The sequence below is a fragment of the Pezoporus flaviventris genome, unplaced genomic scaffold (genome assembly GCF_033815535.1).
Source record: "Pezoporus flaviventris isolate CSIRO_AGI_PZ_B2104156 unplaced genomic scaffold, CSIRO_AGI_Pfla_v1 ptg000037l, whole genome shotgun sequence".
Classification (NCBI taxonomy): Eukaryota; Metazoa; Chordata; class Aves; order Psittaciformes; family Psittacidae; genus Pezoporus; species Pezoporus flaviventris.
The window spans coordinates 2,758,817-2,783,534 of NW_026892585.1; the positions used below are offsets into that span (position 1 = coordinate 2,758,817).

Sequence of the window (24,718 nt, forward strand, 5' to 3'; positions counted from 1 at the left end):
AGGAAATCAGTGAGCATACAGATGCTCTCTTGGAGTTAAGAGAAAAAATGTCTTCCCATCAAATGTTAGGATTTTAATTCCCACCCCACACTGCTTCTGGGGACTTTCTGGCAAAGACAGAAGTGAACACTTTGACTTGGGTCTAGTTCTTTTTTATGCTTATTAAGTGTATTGTTTGTAGTTGGGGGAATGAATTTGCCTTTAGTATTACTATTTAGACTATCATAACTTATCATAGCTATTATGTTTATACTATTAAAACTTTTTATAGTTGTTATTTCAGAAGTAAACTTACTTGTATGAGGAAAGTAGAACACTAAAATCGACTTCCATTTTGGAGTTGAATATTGGGTGGGAAGTTACCTTTGTTGTTCTGTATGGGTGCTTGAAACTGATGTGCAACTTGGGTGTAAGATTGTGTATTGAAGTCGATTATGTATAGAATAACACATCCTACATCAGAGAACATTTTAAAGGCATTCCTCATAATTGGTTATATTGATGGAAGTGCTTCATTTCTCACCAAACAGCTTGTCAGACTATTTTCAGTTTACATGCTTTCCTGTAATAACGGATTTTTGTTGATTGTAACCATTTGATATCTTTGCCCATCTCTATTGTAATATTTGTGCAACACAAGCTGTGAGATTTCTGTTTGAAGTGTAATGTGACTTCGTTTTCTGGACCTGTGGCCCTTCCCACTGCATTTCTTTTTAAAGTGGGAAATGTTTCCTGTTTCATTTGCTCTTCTTTAGGCCTTTCATTTTTATAGCACTACATAGTCATTTGCCCTTTCACAGTTATCTACTGCTAAAGAAACATAATTATCTCACAAAAGTACTGTTAAGTAATGACTTCTTTAACACTAATATTTGAAGCTTAAGATCTCAATATTTTACCTGTTAGGAAAAAAACAATTATCATGTAGAATTTAAAATGCAGCTGTTTAAATGTTATTGCATGACATTCTGTAATTCCTTTCTTTATTTTTTAATTCCATTCTCTGCATTCTAATTTAAATGTACAGCGAGGAATACAGTTTTAAGTCCTAATTAGTTAAAATTTATAGCTAAAAGAAATATCTTTTCCACTATAAAATAATCACTTTCTAAATTACTTTCTATTATACTTTTTATACTTAAATTCTATGGCAGTCAAATAAGTTGACATGTTTTAAGCTGTATATTCCTATGTGCTTGATGATTCCCAGGTAGTTTTTACAGATGAGTAACTCCCATTGAAGGGAGTTTTACATGCATTACAATTGTAGAATCAATAATTTCTTTTCATGGGATAATGTTAACAGGAATTATGTCTAGCGAGGACTAAATTTGCTGCAAAAATCTGAGCTATATCATCTCTTATGTTCCATTTCAGAACTGGAAATATGCGAAGAAATTTCTGCTGTGAAATTTCTACCTACTAAGAAACAGAGCTTGACCTAATAGTACTTACTGTTAAAGCATAAATGTCAAGCTGATAAGTAATGCTTATAGTGTCAACATGTCAGCTGCATAGAAAACTCGTATAACCAATGATACGTGTTTTATCTTTTCTATCCCTATCAGTTTCATGTTTGCCTGAGAGCAGAGGTTGTTATTAAGCAGATGTGTAAGAGGAGAAACTAATACTTCATGGATTTTTTTGTGCAAACCATTCTTTCCTAGGGCTGCAAAGGATTAAGCCTGCAAACTGCTTTGATTTGAAAGGCAGCTGGAGGATTCGTGAATAGGATGTGCTTTTTTGGTTTGATCCTAGGGTGATAAGCAGTTTCAGGTTAACTTACTTCCAGAAGAATATGGTGATCATGTGAAGTGTACCACATATTTGACAGCTCCCTTTATTATGTATGTACTGTGCAGTGGGAAGCTTTGTTTTTCTGACTGTTGTACTGTGTGGGTTTTTTGCTGAACTAATTTCAGTTTGTCCCTCCTCTGGAATCACTTTCCTGAGGCTTTAGAATATACTTATGGCATGTTCTATATGTGCATAGAATAATTTTGCCTTTATTGGTTGTAATTGAGAATCTAGACTGAAAATATTCTATGATTTCTAAGAGCATTTTGGCTTTATTAATCCACAGAGCAAGACAAATTGAATATTAAATATTTTTTTCCTTAAACCAAAAAAAAAAGGCAAGACAAAATCGAATCCGGTACAGGAACATTATGGTACATTGCTACTATTTTCACAAAACTAAAGGTGGCTATATTGCAGCAGTAAAAATGGAAAGAGTCAGCCTGACAGTGGTACTAAATGAATGTGATGTTAACAAGTAAACTGTCAGCCAGTTACCTTCGGGAATATACCCTTAGCTTTCTTGGTAAAGCCTGTACTCTCGAGAGCACTGAGAACTGTTTCACACAGAGGGGAAAAAAAATCCAAGTATCCTAAAGCCAAGGAGCACTTACTGCCTGCAGTTCCCTCTCTCTATTTAAAATTAGGTAGCTAAATCCATACGTAGAAAATGCAGTTGGGTTGCTTGGGCAGTCCATACTTTTGCAGCTAACAAGCAGATCTGTCAGTTAATTCCAGAATTGGCTTGCAGCTGGCTGACTTAAACTTCATTTCATAAAGGCTGCCTTTTAGCATGTTCACCTCTTCTTTGTTTCTATCACAGAGTTTAAACACAAATCCTCAGTGTAGGAGGGTGTCTTCTGATACCTATTAGAGTAATCTCTGAGCTTTTTCTATGTGTAGTACGTTCAAAATGTTTTCATATATGTATTCTCTTTAAAAAGAAACGAGTTTGTACCACAGCCTTTTGGTCAGTTTTAGGTTGCTTCTAGAGGTTTCAAAACAAAAGCCACCAATAAATAATTTCATTATTATTTTTTTATTCTTGCTTAGTTTGGTAGAAATTTGAGAGGAGGTTTCAAATGATTGCAGGGAAGGAGACAATGCTAAAATAATAGCCTCAAATGCTTCTTTTTTCTTGTGTTATGCTACCCCAGTTTTCATAAAGCCAATAATTTGGTTTTAATGTATTTTTGACACTAATAATTTCTTTTGAGCCGACCAACTTTGCATCTGTGCGAGTTGTACAGTTTGCTCAGTGAAGTGTTTAGCTCTTGCAACTAAGAATGAACCTAAAATAGAGCCATTTTCCCGTCTTGTTTGCTCTTGCAAATTAATTAAGTTCTAGACTAGTGACAGGAATAAAAAATCCAGCCTTTTCCTCTAAAGCACATTCTCACTTGACTGACACAATTAAGCTACAACATGTTTTTGTGATAGAAATTGCACACTTGTGATTGCTCAAAAGCCTCGTTTCCTGCTGCCTTCTGACAGTGTCGTCTAAAAGACACTCAAACCAGGCTTAGCGTTAGGCAAGAGCAGTTGTATGTTGGTTGTAGCCCTAGCTTTTCCTCTGAGTAGCAGCCCTTTCAGCTACCATCTGAGGAAAAAGAAAAGGGATTTTATTCTGAAACACATTTTAAAAAGAATTCTGTAGAGAAGAAGGGAATTTCTAGCCGATGTATTTGCGGTTTGCATCTTCACTGAGAGGGATGAAGGAATTTGCAATAATCAGTTAAAGGGAACTAATTTTAAAGAATATTTATGGAAAATCCTCAAAGCCTATAGAACTTCTTAAAATATGAGAAATTCTATGTAGAATTACTCAATCTAAAATATCCCACGTGGATATTTTCTTCATGGACATAGGTCTTCAAGAGCGTCATCAGCATGGCTTCTAAATCAAGTGGATACCAGGCCACTGCTTGGAAGCAGAAGATGATGACTTAGAGTAACTTCACATGGAGTTAGAAAAAAGAATAAAAATCCAGAGACGTGATATTCAGAAAAGGCATGGATGGGTGGTAGAAACCTGCATATACTGGTGATAGTTACATGAAGGGAAACAAAAGGGAAGAGAATAAAAAAGAAAGGAAAAAGCCCTCTTCCTGCCAAATACTGTTCTGTGAAGACTGGTGTCCTGGGTTCAGCTGAAACCAGGTTTCTAGTTCCAGTTTCATCTTTTGGTGTAAAGCAGCTCCAGCTGATTGCCACTGACAGCAGTTTTGAAGGCAAAATTCTTTATAATCCAGGGACTCTGTTTTCTGGATTCTTGAGCAATCTTTTTCTTTCTTACCCTGGTTTTGTTTCTGTCAACAGTATCTCTCCTGTTTGAAGCAAATGTTTTTACCTGGTCCTGCCTGCCATTAAAAAGCTTCAGACTTAAGGGCTTGGGTGAAAATCAGATATATTCATGAACATCTGCAGCGAAGGTCATGTAATAATCTGTCAGGACAGACCAGGAGAAGAAAAAACCTTTTCATTATACAGAAAACAGAACCCCCCCAGTCTCACAAAAAAACAAACCCCAAAGCTTGTAGACTGTTCTTTTAGTTGCATTTTGATTTGTTAGCAAATATAACAGATCCGTAACTTAATTGCTACTCTTTGTGTCTGACTTAAACCCTTTGAGATCTTGAGTTGATTCCAAAGCAAATTGTTGGAGCCTCCTTTGGTAGTTCATGGCATCTAGTTGGCTAAGGTCTGCTAAGACCTCTTCCTACAGCAGTTCCATGAAAGTTGAAAGCATGGAGAGTTTTCCTGATGAACCAGTTTTGCGTTGTATTCCACCTGGAAAAGTGTCACGCATCCATCTCCTCTAGAATTCCTCTAGGGAGCAATATAAATTCTATATCTGCATAAATTGTGCAATACATATTGATTTGCTTAGCTTTTTTTCTACATTCTGGGCCACACTAGTACCATAGAATAGAATCATAGAATAGTTAGTGTTGGAAAGGACCTTATGATCATCTGGCTCCAACCCTGCTGCCATGGGCAGGGACACCTCACACTAAACCATGTCACCCAAGGCTTCGTCCAACCCGGCCTTGAGCCCCGCCAGGGATGGAGCATTCATAACCTCCCTGGGCAACCCATTCCAGTGCCTCACCACCCCTCCAGTAAAGAATTTCCTCCTTATATCCAATGTCCATTGTATATCCAACGTTCCTTATATACCATGTCCATCGTCTGTTGGTCAGACTTCCCTTCAGCCCTCCTCATTCCATGACCCAGTTTATTGTACTGAACACAACATCTGCAAGACGTGAATACTTCAGTGATTCAGAACATTTCTTTTTGTATCTGAACGCCATAGAACAGTTTTGCAAAAGTATCTGTTTCCATCTTGCCACCCAGCTCTTCAGTCTCAAGCCACTTGTTTAATGCAGGGTATTTCACCAGCTTTCACTGGGGTGCAGTGAATCACAGGTACATGAGAAGGGAGGTAGGCAGCATGCTTTAGATGTTCAGAGAAGATTGCTCACCTTGATGAGTACTTGGTATAAATATTAGTATAGTTTCTTTTCTGATTAGTGGCAATGTAAGCATGGTGTACTTTCTTAGCCTAGTGGGTGCTTTCCTCCAAGGAAAGTGAGATTGCTTTGGCATTTACTTGCCTGTGGTATGTGACATGTGTGTACTCACAAGAAAATGAACTGAAAAGTAATTTCTGTTATGCTTGAGGCATAGACAGTTTTTATCACTGTAAAGGTTTGCAGAATTACAAATAGGTTTTAATTTCCACTGATGCTTGCTGACAGTTATACTAATAGATCAAAGATGGAATAATACTGTGAATCTGTACATTGCCACTTTACATCTTAAGGTATAAAATACTTCCTCTTTTCAAATATGCTGTAATTTTCACTTACAGACTCCTAAAACTGCAGAGAAACTTCTAGATACAGCTTGAAATGGGTTGGAATCTGCTACAGATAATGTATCAACTCTGCACGCCATTGTTGTAGATAAAGATAATGAGTATTCAGATGTGAATCTTTCTTCTTTCTTTTCCTGACAGGACTATAGTATACCCATCCAGTTTGACAGCTAGTGCAAAATGTGTAGGCAATTTATTAAAGTTCAGCTGCTTTTACCAGACACTGCAGGACTTTCTGTTCATTGCTATTTACTTCTCTGACAGGAAAAACATAGGGAAGTTGAAGAGAAAAACAAGTACATAGTTAAGAAGGAGACTTTATTCCTCAAACTATGTAGTTAAAATGAATTAGGTTTTTCTGTTGTGTGTTTTTCCAGGTGATATACTTTCTTTACCTAAAATTTATACCACCTTTTAATGTTGAATCAAAATCTTTGGGCAGAGTCTTTATGTCTTAAATTTTTCCTTATGAAAGGATAAAAGAATATTTAAATCTTGTGGAGATTAGAACTAATCTGTGCACATGATGGAGAAGGAAACAGCTTGCCTCCCTCCTTTTGGGATATTTAAAAGTGTTCTCAAAATTCTATATTCACAAATAGTTTATAGTACATAACATTGTGTTTTATGAAAGTATTTGTGTGTATATATAATTATGCTTATAGATGATCACAATCTACTGTAATATAGAATTACAACTTCCTATTTCATAGCTTTTGTTGCAGAGGACATGTGAAGGTCTTCTTAAGTTTGGTTAATGGCGTATTCTGCCTGTTCAGTATGTGTTGTATTCCATGAACCCTCGTGTCGTGCACTAGGATAATATACGATTACTTCAGTGTGTTCAGTGAACAGAGGGAAATCATAGGGCAAATCTCTATGCTCTGTAGAGAAGAAGAGGCCATTATATGATTATGGGAGATACAGACTTGTACTCGAGCAGCCATAAGCATTTAAAAATAGTAAGCATCCTCTATAAATTAATGAGTCCAGCATTAAAGGTTAGGATGAAATCTGTTCCATATGTGTATGGGAAAGTGATTCCTTACTAGGTCACCTGCATAAGATGAGTGAGAATTTTCAGTTTCTCTCCACTCCCTCAATATAAATACTATAACCACATATATATAAATATCTCTGCTTTTCAAAAAGAAACTCCTGAAGTACAGAAAACTAGTGTGGTCTGTCCAGTGAGTTGCAGTAAACTTGGAGATCAGGAGACAAAACTTGAAGAGTTCCTATCTTCTGATTAAGACAACATTTCTCTTTGTAACCTGATGGTTTAGATCTTACAGAAACATAGAACAGTAAGTAGACTGGGAAATCTACTTCTGTTGTCCTGAGGAAAAGGGAAGAACAGGTAGCTGAAGATTTGTCACCTAGGATATTCCTTATTGCATTTTTTTCCACGTTGCATATATAATCTGCTTTGTAATTACTATGTTTTCTTGGCTTTCCATGCATACTAAATCCTTTGCAAATGGCTCTTTATCGTAAGTTTAGACTAAATCAGTAAGACGGCATTTCAGATAAAGCTTGTTACCTTTAACAGTACATTTTGCTTGCGAAAAGATATGTTGCTCTATGATTTATTTTTTTAATTGATTTTAGGCAATTACACTTTTAACTGAACTCATCAGAGAGAGCTTCAGAAATAGCAAATTGAAACAATGCCTTCTACCAACACTTGGGGAGCTTCTTTACCTCATAGCCAATGAGGTAAGACTGTCAAATGGTCCTTACGAATTTAACAAGTGTGAACAAACATTTTGCATGCAAAAGTAGAGAAAAAGAGCAAATGACTTTGCCATTTCTGTCCTCAACAATTTATTATTCTTGTATGTTCTGTGATGTTTTGCCTGTTTTAAGAAACATATTAGTGCAATTGAGGGCTTCATCTGGGATTAATTAAATTGCATTCTTCAAGTATAGAGTTTTAACTTCATAAACCAATTTAATACATCACCATAATGACTGCTGGCCTCCAAGGGGCAGATCTAAGGGTTAGAACATCTTAGCTAGAGGCTTCAATTAAATAGGGTTTATCAGCCCAGCCTATGATACCAATCTGTTGATATGAGTCCATATTAGATCTTATTCTAGCATGCTGGCGTTCACAACATTATGGAAAACAAAATGGAGCAATCCTGACTAATTTTGAATGGAATTACAGTAATTCCTGACTAGAACTGATTTAAACCTTCAGTCTAGAACTAGTACATTCACATTAAATATAAACAGAGGTTATTTGTATTAAAAAAATACTGTCAGTGGTAGGAATTCAAGAGGAGTTCTTCTAAACCCTCACCTTTATTCTACTTATTAGAAGAGTAGAATACTTCCTTTTACTTATTAGGAACAAAAGTGACTTCAAAGAGAAAAAGCCTAACCCTAGCTTTTCTGAAGCCTTTGTAGTTAACAGCATCGTCTAATTGCTCCGAATGCTGTCCCGTTAACAGTCTGTGGGGTCACTTGATAAAGGAATGAAAGTACCAAATGGATTTGTATTTTGCCTTACTATAGTTATGGGTTTGTGATGAGCTTCTGTGTTTTATTGTCCTCATGCTCTCCCTCCTTTGCATGTTCCACAAAATGTAGTGGTTGCTTTGTTTTTTGTAGGTTAATGTGCCCTGCTTTAATTAAATGCCTGACATTATCACTCCTGTATGTTGTATTACTGTAGGCCACTCAGAACTCATGAAATTTAGAAAGTATAATTGTGTTTTGCATTGTTAACCCCCACCTTGCCCATTCTTTGCTTTTCAGTATCAACACTTACATAGAATGCTAAGAACAATTTGCTAATATAACCAGTAGAGTTCAATAAATGCCAAATTTCTGAAGAAGTTGCTGCTTGTCATTCTTTGTCTATTTATTAAGGCAACCTGCACATGGCCTATCATCTTCCCACCATCCAATGCCTATTATTCTTCACTTTCCCAAAACAGGCTATTTTTTCCAGTTACTAATACCTGTGTTAGATATGGAGGTGTTAGTTAAATCTTAATGATATCCAGATGTCCTTTTTTAAACTTGTAGTTTTACAGGGGACTATTTTGGGGTGGGAAGTGGAGTTCATTAACTCCAAATGGAAGAATTAAACCCTTGATTCAACTAGCAGTGATTTAGCCTCTCTAACAGGGTGATTTCAAGGAAAATACATAAAAATTATAGAACAATGTCGATAGGTACTGATGGGTATAGCACAGAGTAAGGTTAAATAAATGCTTTTTATTTCCTTGTATGAGTTGGAATCTTTTTTTTTTCCAAAGTAGATTTACAAATTAATTTCATCTGTTTGGTTAATTAAACCACATTTAAAGAGAAGCTCAGTTAAAGCACATTTAAAGAGAAACTCTTAATAATTAGCTGTCTCTGGAGTAATTGAAATGATTGAGAGTGCAAGAATATTTGGAGGGGGGGGAGGTGTGAATTAGTGAGAATCGATGAAACCCAGAAATATTAGGACAAATTCTGTTGCGGATTTTGGAGACTACTCAAATCATCTAATAAAATATTAATTTCTGTGCTGCACCTGAAATAACATTAAATAGTAGTACTGCCCTGTAATCGCATACATTGTATAGCATCTATTAATTTGAAATGTTTCTAATATGAACCTTATTAAGAAGCTGTTACCTGTTTTTTATGTGACTGAGATTATTGTGATTTTTTTTGATTTAATCATTTGTTCCTTTGGCTTCATTTCAGGAGGAAAAGAGGGAGCACCCCAGAGAATGTTGGGTTGTTCCCTCAGCTGCTTATACTGTACTAATGAGGTGTCTTCGGGAAGGGGTAAGGCTCTTTCATTGTCCTCAATAGAATTTCTCCACTGTAATAACCCTTTAGGCATTGTATGAGAATTGTAGCCTGCAGCACTGCAGTGCCTTGTCAATCAAGGATTGCTCTTGAATTTAAATAATCATGATAAGACCATGACCTAAGCAGGAGATTAATGCAAGAATGCAGCGTTGTTCTCTGTACATTCAACATTTATGTATTGCTGCTTGGTTTGTTTTGGAAATAGGACAGTAAATATAACTTACTGTTAATAAATGTGGAATTTATTAATGCTGTGGCTTTCTTTTGAGCTATTCCTGATGGATTGTACTGTCCTCTTGCAATTTGTTTTTTATACATCTTCCTTAAATCTTTGAGCAAGATTTACTTCCTGTTTTGAAGGGGCTGATACACAGTTTCTCAAAACTGAATTGTTATCCTGCTGGGTTGTTAGCATTCTTTTGAGGACAAAAAAGTAGTAATTAGTTTTATTCTCATACATGTGCTACGCTGTATTCTTCATAAGACATGGTGGTGTCTTAGCCGTGTTAGAAGTAGGGAAGAAAAACATGCATATAGTTCCAATTTGTAAAATGAAAAAGAATTGAGTAGAGGGTTTACGTTTACTGTTTGTATGAGACCACTTGACTTTATTTTTGCCCAAGGCAAAGCTCAAGGCAGAAAACATGTTGGAGGTTGCTGGAGGGGGGAAAGCAAGAGAAGTACCTTTTTTTCTTCTTGTTTTGAGATCTTCATTGCCTGCAGAATGTGATTAATAGAGGAAGAGTCTAGATGCTTATTTAATGTCAAACCTTCAGGTGATCAAGTACACATGACTGTGTTTGTACTGGGGACTATTTCCAGCTCATAATGGGAGTAAGATGTCATTCTAAGGCACATTAGTGAGAAGCTATTTAATTATAAATTTAGTAATGGAAGACTTGTTTTTTCTGAATATTCAGTGTAGAGAAACTAAATTGACACATCCATAAGACACTAATTTATTCTTACAGAATGAAATCACTTCTTAGTCCTGGAACATGTCAAATTTTTCTTAGTAGTAGTTTATCTTAATATATTTCTCTTGAAAAATAAGACAGAATCAAGATACGTTTGACATGAAATAGTTTGAATTAAATTTAATTAAGCACAAGTTTAAAGTTGTGTCCAGGCTAACCAAGCACAGCCGTGCATTTCTACAGTTCCTGTTAGTGAAGATGCTTGAGGTTTGTAGTAGAGTTTTAAGTACTTGTGCTTGTTTGTGCAAGTACAGTGCAAAAGTACTAATACAAATAGGTCTGTCTCAGTTGTAGCAGCCTCAACTTGCTGGAACACCACCATTTGAAGAATCAAAAATATCCATAAACACAAAGCTACATTTCAGAATACAAGTGGAAAAATACCTTCATAGATAGTCTCACTTTTATTTCTTTTTCATGTAGCAGTTTTCTAGTTTACCGACAGAATTGCCTCTACTATAAAAATAATAGTCTGAATCATACTCATCACCACTTCAATTTCTCCTTTGGGCATCTGGCTTTTTAACTTACTGACAGAATTACATATAATATAAAAGTAGTGGTCTGAATCATATACATTATCGCTTTAATTTCTTCTTTAGATATCAATTCTCCAGTTTACTGACAGAATCTTTTTTGTTTGTTTTTCTGCAAAAGGTATTTAAAATTTTATTTTCTTCTCTGAGAAAGCTTTATATTGCAAATTGTAGTCAAGACTTACTTCTTATAATCATGAATGCTCAGGATGATACAGCTTTACTTCATTGTTATGTTTGTAGTTTCTTTTTATTCTGTCCTTTAAGATTAAAGGAAGAAGTGTATGAAGGTTGATTTAGAGCAACGATGGAATACAGTGTTATTTCCTGATCTTTCAGCTTTTCCAATGTTTCTTTATCAGTATTATGCTTTTACTCAAATGTATGTATCTGTACACAATATAATATAAAAAGATCATAGAATACTTTCTCTTAAGCTTTAACTTAAATTATGCTACTTTTAGGTAGCATGTTGGCTACATAGTGACTGTATCTTCAGTGCCTCCAAAACTTCTAGTGCACTGTTTTTAACCATCAATAGAAATAGCCATTAGATTCAGTTATTTCAAATTAATATAGATTCATTGATGACTTTGATTTGCTCCCCCTCCTTGAGCTATTATAGCACTGTCGTGGTACACAGAATCATAGAATGGTTTGGGTTGGAAAGGAACTTAAGATCATCCTGTTCCAACTCCCTGCCATGGGGAGGGGCACCTTCCACTAGAGCACATTGCTCCAAGCCCCATCCAGCCTGGCCTTGAACGCTGCCAGGGAGGGATGGGGCAGCCACAGCTTCTCTGGGCACCCTGTGCCAGCGCCTCAGCACCCTCATGGGGGAGAACTTTTTCCTTAGATCTAACCTGAACTTCCCCTGTTTCAGTTTGAACCCATCACCCCTTGTCCTATCACTACAGTCCCTGATGAAGGGTCCCTCTCCAGCATCCTTGCTAGGCCCCCTTAAGATGCTGGAAGGCTGCTATGACCTTTTTCTAGCCAAAGTAGCAGGAATGTCTGGCACAAAGCATAATCATCTTATTGATGGCTGTAAGGAAATAAAACACACCTTTAGGACCAAATGTTGTGAGGAAAAACTGTAATCGTATATTTAAATTTGTTGACATTCATAATAACTGTTATCCACTACATAGATTATGGTTTTTAAATGGGATTATAGTGCATTTATTGTTTCTGCCTGCCTGAAGTAGTAGTAGAGTCCCAACTGGCTTTCCTATTAATCTCTTCACATATAAGAGAGATTTAACTTAACTATTAATGTTTTAATTACGGATTTGATTTTAAAATGCAGGCAGTCAGTTTGATAAATGTGTATGTTTAACTCAACTTTAAAAAAAAAATGACTGAAATCCAGAAATCTGGATAATTCACAGAAAAGATTTAAAATTAACATTATTTATAAAAAGTTTGGAGAAGCTGAAGTTTGGCGCACATATGTGTGTATTTGTGTATTTAGGTCTTTAATAGATTGAAATGATACAATATATTGCAGTAATAAAAACTGTAAACCCTAAATCGTCTTTGGTATCATGGCTGTAAGTCAGAAGGGAGCCTACAGAAATCAGCAGAGTTTTATAAGAGAATGTAACTGGCTTAGAGGAGAACTGGGTTTGGTATTTCTTTGAAGTATTTTGAGTAGAGCTGCAGTTTGTTGGGAGAACAGGAAGGGTTAGCATGAAAATTATGAATACAGCTTGGGTTTTTTTTCAACAGCATTATACTAGAGTTGCCAAGTATTTCTACATCAGTATCTTTATTTAGAAGGCCTAAGTCAGTAGAAGAGTGGATATTGAATATATTTTTAATGAAGTCTAAATTCTCTCCTTCTGGAAGGCTTTTTGTACTGCTTTCTGAAAGGTTTCATAGTCATTGCTCACAGTTGTTGGTGGCTCCAATTGTGAAGATAAATGTCAGAAATCCAGAGGTTAGTAGGCTAATGTGGAGATTAGTTTAAGAAAACAATCAGTTAGATATTGTGATGATTTATTTGTGAAGCCAGGCTATGAAGTAGACTTGCTAAGTTAAATTGGTTGTCCTTATATTAAAATTGCTGAACTCAAGAATGCCTTTTAAGGCACTGTAGAATGACTTCACTTATTCATAGTTAAAGATTGAGATAAGGTGAGGCAATGCACAGCTGAAGAACCACTTGCAATGAATCCGCCAGTTCTGTTCAGGTAAAGACTCTGCTTTTAAGTGAAAGCAGAGATACTAAGAGGAGGTGAGGGGGAGAACTCTGACAAAGTAGAGACTCTGCTTCTAAGTGATCTCTGTTAAGCATCCATTGGAGTCAGTATCAGTTTTCTTGAGAAAGAACTGCTGCCGTGAGATGTTCATGATATGCTGATGGCTCATCATCTGACATGATGTTTTTTATTCCATGGGGACATTGTAGTATGAGTAGTATTATGTAGATGCTAAAGGTACATGTACAGTGGCTTTCCACAAATAATTTGCAGATTAGTGTTTGATTAGTATTATCACTAATACTTATTGATAATACTACATATTGTCATATGAAGGATTCAGAATCCCCTATGGAAATTTAAGAATTGGTGTAGTAATGGGACCCATTGGTTTATGTTATACATTGATTAGGATTGTTTGTTACAGAAGACTATGAGAAGTGAAAGGAGTTGCGTAATAACTTGGCTTGCAAGAAGGTTTTGTCTTTATGCCAGGGGGTTGTTGGTTATTCTGAATGAAAAGGGCTTAATGTAATTGTTTTTTTCCTAATGTAATTGGTTTTTTCGTAATGTAATTTTTTTTTCCCTAATGCAATTGTTTTTTTCCTAATGTAACTCCATGTCTCATAATTGTGCTATTCAGAGCCTGTTGTAATGACGAGTTTTGATACACAGGCGTTCATTCACAAAGCACTGATCATTCAATACCTCTATCATAACAAAACCGTTGTATTTTTTCATGACTAATTTGGGTGGTAATTTGGAGCTGAAAGCTTTTGTGTTAAGTTGTACTCGTGCTAAATTTCCATTGCAGTAGAAGGGAAAGTGGAGTCTGTAAACATAACATTCAGAAAGTGAAGTTTCCTGTGAAATGACTTTGGCAAGTATCAAACAAAGAAACCACACCAAGGCAATCAACATAGAATAAAACACAGACACAGGCAGTAATTTAAACTGAAATCAGAAACATTAGAAACATTTCCATATGAGTTTTCCTTTTCTCTCCTTCCTATAGGAAGATCGGGTAGTGAACCATTTGGCAGCAAAGATAATCGAAAATGTTTGCACTACTCTCTCTTGCCATGCACAAGGATTTATTACAGGAGAAGTTGGACCTATCTTGTGGTACCTTTTCACACATTCTACGGTAGATTCTTTGAAGATAACTGCTGTTTCGGTGAGGAATTCACTTTTATGATACAGAAATGTTGTGGGCTTTATTTTCAGAAGCATTCTGAATTGAAACTGAGATGTTTTTGAGCATGTTTACTGTATGTATGCATGGTTATATTTCAGATTACATTGAAACATATTTACAGAGTTTCTGAAATTGAAATCTGCACAGTGCTTATGAAAAGTCCTTGTGAGTCATCATTTTTTGGAACATCTGTTTTCTTATGATGGTGATCATGAGTTACGTTTGAAACATCTAATCTTTCAAATAATCAATTGAATTCTTGCAAAATTGCTGTGGGGTTTTTTTGCACGGTGTTTTACGTGAAAAATGTTTATTCTTTTTATCTTGGACTTTTGCTCAGAAGGCGTATTTGAAATCACCGTGTTACTTCCTATAAAATCATCAGGGTTATTCTTTGCCCTGAATTTGTAAGTTAATGCAGATGAGAAGACAAACAGAGCTATGACATGCAAGCAGGTTTGGAACAAAAAGATTTGTGAGGTAGAAAATACCTAGCAGGGCTGTGAGTTTAACCATACCCACCAATACAGGTAATAACTGAGGACTGAACAGTAAATTGATTTATTTTAAATGAAGTGTGGTAACTGGATGCTCATTTCCTGAGAAGAGCTCAGGCTCACTAATGAGTTTACTGTTGGCTTCCCAGATGGAAAATGGTAATGTTGCTGCAGCAGCAGTATGGGCTTAGACACATCTAGCATTGAGGTAATAAAGGAGAGGGAATAAAAATATAGCTGAAGGGGTAGATGGTAGAATCAACTTATAATTTTCAAAAATATAAGTATGTATTCAATATTTACCTCCGTGTGTATTTGTGGCAGAGCCTTTCCTGGGAATTAAACTGCTCAGATACTGGGAGAATGTGTTGACCTTTTTGAACCATAAACTTATTTAGTAAAATATGCATTACAAAAGCCTTTGTTCTGTGGTACCTGAAATTCTTTGTAAAAACTTAGTCCTGGAGCTTATATGGGTAAAAATGTAAAATATATGTTTAACCTTTATACAGATCATTTATGGCTTAAGCTTGCTTGTAAGTCTGGCTGGTTGGCTTCTTTATTCAGAAAGGTTCTTTTTGAGACTTCTACCTATTTGATCTGTGAATTTTTATGCTTGCATCAAGACTGTATATATGGTGTAAGACTGGAGATGAGAGTTGTGATTTCTCTTATATATTGAGTATTTAAACAAGTCTGCAAAATTCTCTTTCCTCCCATTACTTTTGCCATAAGGGATGTTTTGTGCCTTGTGCTTTCAGTTCTTGTCAGTCATTAGACTGGGCAGTTGTTACTTGTTTGCTGTTATATCTTAGCTCTTTATTTTTATGTCTTTCAACTTGTCCTGAAGTTTTCCTCTTGTTTCCATGCTATCCACTTGGAGAACTTTGCTTCGGCATTTACCATTCCCTTGGCTCCTACACCAGCCTTCCAGGGCTGCTCTGGTTTTAGGGGCTTATTGGACAGTTGCACCTATTTTGTATGCCACAGTGAGAAGCGTATCTCAGAGGAACAGTCTGAACTACATTCAAACACTGAGCAGAGAAAGATCACCAGAGGGCATGTCAGTGGGTTCTTATTTTTACCCTCTTGAAAAGTCAGTTTTGTCTTGGAAAATATAGTGTGCTTCAGGTAGGCAAGAGCTTTTTTTTCTGCTCAGTGAGATGTGCAAGTTATAGTTGTGATTCTCAAGAATACGCTTGTTATCAGTGCAGGCTCTATGGCTTTTTGTAGCGGTGGGATCATGGGTTAGTGTCATGAGTGCCATATGGCTTGCACACTTTACCTTTAGGTGAGGTTTCTAGTGGCAGTCAGAAGAGAGGGTTGTTGTTTGTCTCTCTCTATCCTCAGACTCTTTTGAGATCCCAGATCATTTGACCCTCCCAGTGCTGTAAGGTTGAGATGAACCGCTGAAAAATCCTTTCTTTGCCACAATATTTATGCTATGGGTAGCTAACCTCTCTTAAGCACGGCTGAAGTTGCCTTTTTTCCATAGCATCTGATCAGAAGAAAATCTTCATGCATCATAACAAGTGAGGAGATAGAAAATATCATAGATTTTGAGTTCCTTAATTCCTTCACCTCTTGTCACTGTGGTAGAGGAACCTGATCTCTATGGGCTTCTTGCTCAACCAAGGGTGTTAAATGCAGTGACGTGTAGTAAGTTACCATATTTATTTATAGGGTAGTTCAAATTGAACTTTGGACTTGGTGATCATAAAAGTCTTTTCCAACCTAGCTGATTCCATGACTCTATGAAACATCTGGCACTCCTGGGTTGGCACTTTTCAGACTTGCAATGATACTGCTTTTGCCAAGCTCTTATATCCTATTTTTTTTCTTTCCCTTTATAATGGAAGTTGAAGGACATTTCTCAAAAGACTATCAGTCCTGAAGAACTACTCTAGAAGCCCTTGTATAGATGACATGTTAGGATAAAGCAGTGTGTTTTAGGAGGTCATGGCAGCTGCAATTATCAGGATTCCCTAGAATCAGCTGATACGTGGGACATACTATCAATGGCACTTGTCAGTCTAAGTAAGAAAGATGTCTTTCTCTCAACTTTTCTCTCCCAAAGTTCTTAAGCAGTGCATGCTTTAGTGTAAGGCCAGCATTTTAAAAAGATGACCATGTTGTGTTGTGCACACTGAGTTTGGCTGAGGCAGAATTTTCTTCAACATCTTGTGCAAATCTGAAGTAGAAGTGTACGTATGGACAATATAAGCAAAAAAAGCCAACCCAACTCTTCCAAAGAAACGTGGTTTTCCTGTGAAGGCAGTAGGCTTCCTGGAGATCGTACCTTTTCCTTGCATGGTTACTGAGTTTTTAATCATGCTGGAGGTAGAGCTTGCTCCAGACTAACATATTGGAGAGCTTTGAGTGAAAGCAGCAGTGAGGGATACTGCAGGAGTAAGAGACGTTGACTTTTCGACATCCTTGATCCAACAGCTTTGTGTCTTGTTTTTCTGGTCTTCATAGAAATTATTGCTATCCATGTAGCCAATTCTGTCTCCTTCTTCCACTCAGATCGTTTCACATAAGTATGCTTGGGTCTGAATATGATCCTGGGTTTCCCACCCTTCCCATCCCTCCCAGTGTTTTGGGGTTTGTGTCCTGTATCAAAAGTCTGAGGTTTCATTATTTTATACTGCATATGAAGTAGATTAGACAAGGAAGCTTATGAAGTAGGATACACTAAGGTAGTACTCTAATTCTGTTGCTGCTTTGTAGTGAAACACTGCAGTAGTAAGATGGTGAGCTTATTTATTGGATTTCTTACTCAATGCTTGATATAAGTCATGGTTATGTGTTAATACTGCTGGGGTATTTGTGTTTATAATCTTTAGGAAAAAAAAAACCAACAATTAATATTGAAATCTAACATGGGCAGATCTTTTAACAACTGAAATTTATAGAGGTTTCAGTGGCATACTGATTTTGAAAGTAAAGTATTAATGTATTCTCCAGCTATATCGGACAATTTCTGCATTCATTAAATTGTTCCTATAGATCTGTAAGCATTTCTCTTCTGTATGACCACATAAACTGAAATCATCAGTGTCCTGTTGTATTTTATTATGCATCCATTCCTGCAGCCTTTGAATGTGTCCTGAAGAATTTATTCCTGACTGACACCTACATTCACATGTAAAAACACATTTCTGTTAACAAATACATGTGTCATACCTTTACCTAGAGCTAGCAGGCTGTCTGCGGAGAATAATTAGCAGTAAGGCACTTTACTAACGATTATTTCGATCAATAATAAAAATACATCAAGAAGATTCTCTGTCTTCAGTCTGTAGAGCCAAGAAGTGACACTTTACCTTGTCCTCCTGTCAGAGGTGGCAAACGGGGACTGTGTCTCTGTACTTTTGCTCACTTTGGAGTCCAGCATGCCTCGGGTAAATATCACAGATTTTGCCTGTAGGAAAGCTCTGTCTTTTTATCATTTTGCTAGGCTCAGAGAAGAAATCATGCTGTAAGGTGTCAGAGTGACATTCTGACAAGCTCAGCAGCAAGAAGAAGACTTTCAGTCGACTGAAAGTTTTAAATTCTGGTTTTTAAATAATTTTTGATTTTGAGATGGCTTTTTCCATTGAAGGAGGAGTAACAGAACATAAGCCACTTGAATGGAAATGAATTTGGGGAAGCTCAACGTAATCTTTTGGGGGCTTGTTTTGATTTTGTTTTTCTTGACTAATTGGTGCTGTATAATTTGGGTCAGAGACCGGGGTATTGCAGATACGTTAATGTATTCATTCTCAGACTTGAGAGTCATGGAGTACATCCTGAAAGGGTGAATGTTATCCAGCCACCGTATTGGCATGTAAGACCTGAAGGCAATGGATATTCTATGATGAGGTATAGATGATCATAGAATATTTCAAATAGGAAGGACTGATAAGGATCATGATGCAAGGTTGGAGCTGCTGGGAGAAAAGGTGCTGGTTAAGGCTCTGCAGAGAGCAAGCACAGAGATGACAGTGCCAGGAAAGGTGCTGCCAGTGCCTTGCTCTCACTGTTATCATTTCATGTTCCAAGATTACTGCCTGCCTTTTCTCATCATTGGTTCCCAATTCCTGCTCCACCACCTTTTGACCTATCTCCATCTGTTCTCTCCAGATACTGGATTTACTGAAGTGGTTTAGGATGCTTTGTCTTCTCTCCCACTTTAAACTCTCTCTCCTGCTTTTCTGCTGAAGTGTTGGTTTCACTCCTACAGCAGAGCACTCTGTGACATATGAACTGGTGGGAATTTAAAGCCTCATCCCTTGGCTGCTGTCTCCAGAGCTTCAGTGTGATCCTAGATAGCCATGTCTTTCCTACTAGATTTGCCTGGGGCTCATCTGGTGGCCTGTGGCAGTGGTCACCCTTGTGTGATGAGGTCTGTAGCAGAGAGCTGAGGCACTGGCAAATCTGTATACACCATGTCAGCATTCCAAGTTAGCTCCATGTTGCTTTGGCACTAGATCCCAGCAGTTCACTGGTAACGTGACCCTCGAGAGTAAGTTTAGTGGATGCACATACCTCCTGCACGCTCTTGTTTTGAGAACTCAGACTAGAGGTGTAGAGCTGGGTTGTATCCTTGGGGAAATAGAGCATGCTGTAGTAACAAGCTGAGATGGACTGTCTGTGTTTTAAAAGGTGTGGGGCGTGGAGGAAAAGAAAAGGATGCAATCAATACGGTTACTGGACCAGAAAGGACAAGGAAGAACAGGATCAGAGTAGATGAATAGTGTCAATAAAATGGCTGTTTAAAAGTCATAAGCTTTTGATTCATTGTCTTTTATACCTTCCTTTTATTTTTTTTAAGAGTGTTTTGAGTAATGTTTCCAAGGGCACTGGTGAACTGGGTAGTTTCTGAGGTTCTTACAAGGAAAGCTTTTCCTTGATGATAATATTCTGTGGATTTAATTGGCTGCAGTTGCTCTTTAATGAAACCTGGCTACTGAATACACTCCAAGTAAGCAGCAATATCTAAATATGGCTTGTCTGAAGAGAACAAAGGAGTGGTAATATTGCCTACTTTTCAAGAAGAAAGTTGCCTTTAGAGTTTTTCCATAAAACCAATTCAGATTTTCACATGTATCAAATTGAAATAATCTGTTTTCCTATCCTAACAAGGAAAATGAAATTTTAAATGTTTAAAGAGTCTTCATCTGGAGAGAGCAAAAGCAGTTACAGTATCTTGAAGGTTGTATTTCCAGGAGTATCAAAAGGAAAAGCTGTGTTGACTTGGAGATTAATCCACCCTGGAGGCCATTTGGTGGTGTTTGCTATGAAATAGCTAAATTAGTATGCACTAAACAGATTTGTACTTGCTTCACTTGGGTACAGTCACTTTCTGTTAGAATTGTTTTAGTCATTGATACTTGTAAATCAATTATTTGGAGATTAGTTTCCATGTTTACTATACTAAACACTGTATCTAGACCTAAAGTAAGTGTCTAGATCTAAAGATGGACTTCCAGTGGTGAACTACTGCATATCAGATTATAGTCCATGAACAGAGAAAACAAAGATTCCTGCTTTTATGGGTGACAAGGATTTGTGTGGTGGGTGCCAGCTCTGTGTTTTCTGCTGCCTATGCTCATTTCTAGTACAGCATTATCTGATGCTGCCTGCATTCTGTGCTTGATAAAACTCAAGCGTGGGCGAACCCGCTTCATCATTATTGTTCTCCAGAAGGAAAGAGTAATGTGATTCTGTATGAGTTGATGTTGTCACACCGAGTATTTTAGTTTCAGCTGCATGGAGTGCATAGCAATGTATCTAGAAGAATTCCAGGTCTCTCAAAATAAGTAGCCTTTTCTCCTAATACTTGTTTTATGAATAGAACTGTATGAATTCTCTATATTCCTAAACTGTTGGAAAGTCTCCACCTGTTTTTATTCTCCCTATTTTTCTTGAGATCACAATCCCATAGAATAACTGGGGTTTTTTTTCCACTTTTGTAGGCTTTATGCAGAATTACTCGCCACTCACCTAATGCTTTCCAGAGTGTCATTGAAAAAGTGGGATTACCAGCGGTACTAAATTCCTTGGCAAATGGAATATCCAAAATTCAGCAGCACATGCTCACCATGTTTTTGGCAATGTTATCATGTGGGATTCACCTACAGAGGCTGATTCAAGAAAAGGTTTGATTTCAGATTAATATTATTCACTGGCATGGGATTTCACTAATGGAAAGTTAAAATTGACTCTGGTAGTGGTTTTGTGCTTTTGAAATGCTTAATTTGGTGACATTTATATATCTGAATAGCAGGAAATTAGGAATGTTTATTATGTATTTTTTTGCTTAAAATCTAGATAATGAGGCGTATAGTTTTTCTCACAGATCTTCAAGAGATGGTAGTAATGGGTATTTAAATTGCTATTGCAGCTCGAATTCAGTCAAATTGGAAAACTGTACCCTGACCATAACTGATAACAGTCCTAAGGAAAAACAATAAGAAAAGCATGGGGACAGCTGTTTGACATAGCTCTCCCAGACATTTAAAAGAGAAAATAATGAATGTCCTGGCTGAATCTAAAGCCGTCCTTTATGCTCGCCTTAAAGGACCTCAGGACAATTTGTAGATGAAGTATCTTGCAGAAATTAGCATTTTAATAACTTAGGGTTTTCTTTGTAGTGTCACTGAATAAAACTGTTTCTGATTTATGTCTAGGATAATTTTGGAATGGACTATTAAAAGCTTTTTATTTTGATCACCAAATTATTCCATGTTTAGAAAAATAGTGTTGGTTTGTGGGTTTTTTTGATAGTAAGTCTGCAAAATTCAAAAAGAAAAGTAATCCCCCACTGCTTGGAGAGGGTACAAATCACAAAGGAAATGTGAACTCTAGCTTGTGTTTTCATGAGATACTCTGCTGTAATGTATGCTGTAATCTGACAGTCATAGAATCATAGAACCAACTGGCTTGGGAAAGCCCTTCAAGCTCGCCCAGTCCAACCGTTCCCAGCACTCCAAGGCCACCACTAACCCATGGCACTGAGGCCTCGTCTCCACGCTGTGTGAACACTTGCAGGGACGGTGACTGCAGCCCTGCCCTGGGCAGCCTGTTCCAATGCCTGAGCACCCTCTGGGGAAGGAATTGTTCCTCAGCTCCATCTAAACCTGCCCTGGTGCAGCTTGAGGCCGTTTCCTCTTGTCCTGTCCCTTGTTCCTTGGGAGCAGAGACCGACCCCACCTCACTACAACCTCCTCTCAGGCAGTTGTAGGCAGCGATACGGTGCCCCTTATCCCCACCTTATGAGCCTTCTCCTCTCCAGACTAAATGTTTACTGAGGCTGCACTCAGTCTCCTCATCCAAGATCATCCCTGAAGGTATTAAACTGGCCCTAATACCAAGCCCACTTGTATGAGCAGCACCACTTGTGACCGGTCGCCAACTAGATCTTATCTGTAACAATCTTTTGGGATTCAGTTGAGAGAGATATCTATTTTGCTTAAATTTATAGTTTAGGATTTTGGAAGCAGAAAATAGATTTCTAATTTTCTTGAATAGGATCTAAAAGTATAATCCTGCTCCTGAATAGAACTGCCAGGTCCTGTCATATTACACGGAATAATGTTTTCTTGCTGAAACCTGAATTTAATAATCCATGCAACTTTCGGTAGTCCATGAGCATGACACACAAGTCTACCTTAATGAGAGAAGGGAAAAGCAAAAACAAGTGCCTAGTGTTGGCCTGCACATCATTTTGCCTCCTGTAGCATTTTTGTATACTATAAGAGGCATAAGGACCTCAGCGTTATGCAGGAAGTAGTGACAAGGTTGTGATTAGCTTTTTTGTACAGCTGCAAACCAATATATTAAAAGATGCTTAAGGATATAAATTCAAGATGGAGATCATTTAACTTTCTGTATGGTATCTGGAAACTCCCTTATCTTACAAGACTTCAGGCTGCGCTTGTTTTCTACTCCCTTCAAGAACAGTGATGAAAGCAGATACAAAATAAAAGCCAAAAGCAAAAGAGAAATGCAGTTCTGTGGTCATCTGTGCTAGTATAAATATTCAGAGAACTGCAGTAGCTAAAAGGGGCTGGTTTTTGTACCTCTCTGATACCAAGCCTTTCTGGTTTATTTTCTTGTCTTGAAAACAAAGCTGAAATTATGTTTTTAAAATAAAGTGTGGAAAACCAGCTCAAAATCCAAAATCTTTTCCACACTACAACAGTAGATAAAGAAAACCCCAAACCACTGCTTATTACTTCTGTTTGGCTGCCAAGAATTTACCTTTGAGTGAAAACCACTCATTTAACATTTCAGATGCAGTTAGGTTCTGTCAGAGGTCAGATAATAGGGTGAGGTGAGCTTTATTTCTTCGGTTTTTTTTTCAAATACTAATAAGTAAAATTATTCGGAAAGTTGCAGCAATACCTTGTCACAACTGGGTTGCTTCTTCACTTCCCTGCCAATAGTCTCTTTTTATCTTGGCCATATCCAGTTATAGCACTGAATAGAAGAATATTTTTGCTTTCCAGAGCATGAGGACTTGAATATAGATGTGCTTTGGTTTGAAGTTAGAATTGTAGAATCCCAGAGTGGTTTGGATTGGAAAGGACCCTAAGATCATCCAGTTCCAACCCCCTGCCGTGGGTAGGGACACCTCACACTAGACCATGTCACCCCAGGCTCTGTCCAACCTGGCCTTGAACACTGCCAGAGATGGGGCAGCCACAGCTTCTCTGGGCACCCTGTGCCAGCGCCTCAGCACCCTCACAGGGAAGAACTTCTTCCTTAGATCTAACCTGAACTTGCCCTGTTTCAGTTTGAACCCATCACCCCTTGTCCTGTCACTACAGTCCCTGATGAAGAGTCCCTCTCCAGCATCCTTGCTAGCCCCCTTCAGACACTGGAAGCTGCTCTGAGGTCTCCACGCAGCTTCTCTTCTCCAGGCTGAACAGCCCCAGTGTTCTCAGCCTGTCTCCATACAGGAGGTGCTCCAGCTCCTGAGCATCCTTGTGGCCTCCTTTGTGTCTTTGTCATGGTGTCCCTGTACTTAGTCAGTCAAGTCTATTTATGTTAGTAGGCAGTGTTGCTTTACATGTACTTTTTCACTAAGTCTTTATGGGTTGTTTTTTTTTAACATAAAAATTTGAGTTGAGTAATTTCATTAAAAAAAACACAGCAAACAAGCAAAAAACCCAAACAAACCAAAACCAGCAAACCAATCCACAAATGAAGAATCCCTCCTTCCTCCCTCCTTAAACCCACTTTATTAAAATTCCAGCCTTTGCTTTTTAGTAGATATTAAGAACTTCAGCACTTCAGGCTCATACTAGAGGAGCTACAAGCCGTGCTTCATGAGCTGTTGAAGTGTTTAAAGCAGTCTGTTTCCACAAATTATGCTTATTAAGCACAAGATTGAGGAACTCTTCTGTTCATGAAATAAATTACAGAGATACAAGACAGTTCTACAATAATTAACAGCAGTTTGTTTTTCAGGGATTCATGTAGTGGCTGTCTATGCTGACGGCTTTTGAAGGCAGTGTCAAGTAGGTATAAGAGTAAGAGCTGATGGTTTGTTGGTCAACTCTTACACTCCTTTTTCCAGTCTCTGTAAGAGGTACAGTTAATTATTGCAAAGGCTGTTTCTAATAAATTATATCGAGTATTCTGTTTTGTTTTTTACAAAACTACCCAATTCTTCTACGTAGAAGAATAGTACAGATGAGTAGCAGATATTTTTATTCCTCAGAGGAATAAACCCCATCCCCATATGGTTTGTTTGTTCCCTTTCCCCCTTTTTTTTTCTCCTTTCCTGTTTTTTCCTCCTGCTTTCCTCTCTTT

The 24,718-nt window shown here is 37.5% G+C and overlaps 1 protein-coding gene across 11 annotated transcripts in view; it reads left to right on the plus strand.

The window, feature by feature from the left end:
• The window catches only part of ULK4 (unc-51 like kinase 4), a 195,509-nt gene that overhangs the window by 26,751 nt on the left and 144,040 nt on the right, over nucleotides 1-24,718 (plus strand). For all 11 annotated transcript variants that reach the window (XR_009745315.1, XR_009745317.1, XR_009745318.1 and 8 more), the window contains 4 exons: nucleotides 7,292-7,399; nucleotides 9,392-9,475; nucleotides 14,235-14,396; nucleotides 20,875-21,057. Coding sequence is in view for 6 of the 11 variants with exons in the window: in XM_061464467.1 (XP_061320451.1) it covers nucleotides 7,292-7,399; nucleotides 9,392-9,475; nucleotides 14,235-14,396; nucleotides 20,875-21,057 (537 nt within the window). In the remaining 5 variants the exon portion in view is untranslated. The remainder of the gene's footprint in view (nucleotides 1-7,291; nucleotides 7,400-9,391; nucleotides 9,476-14,234; nucleotides 14,397-20,874; nucleotides 21,058-24,718) is intronic.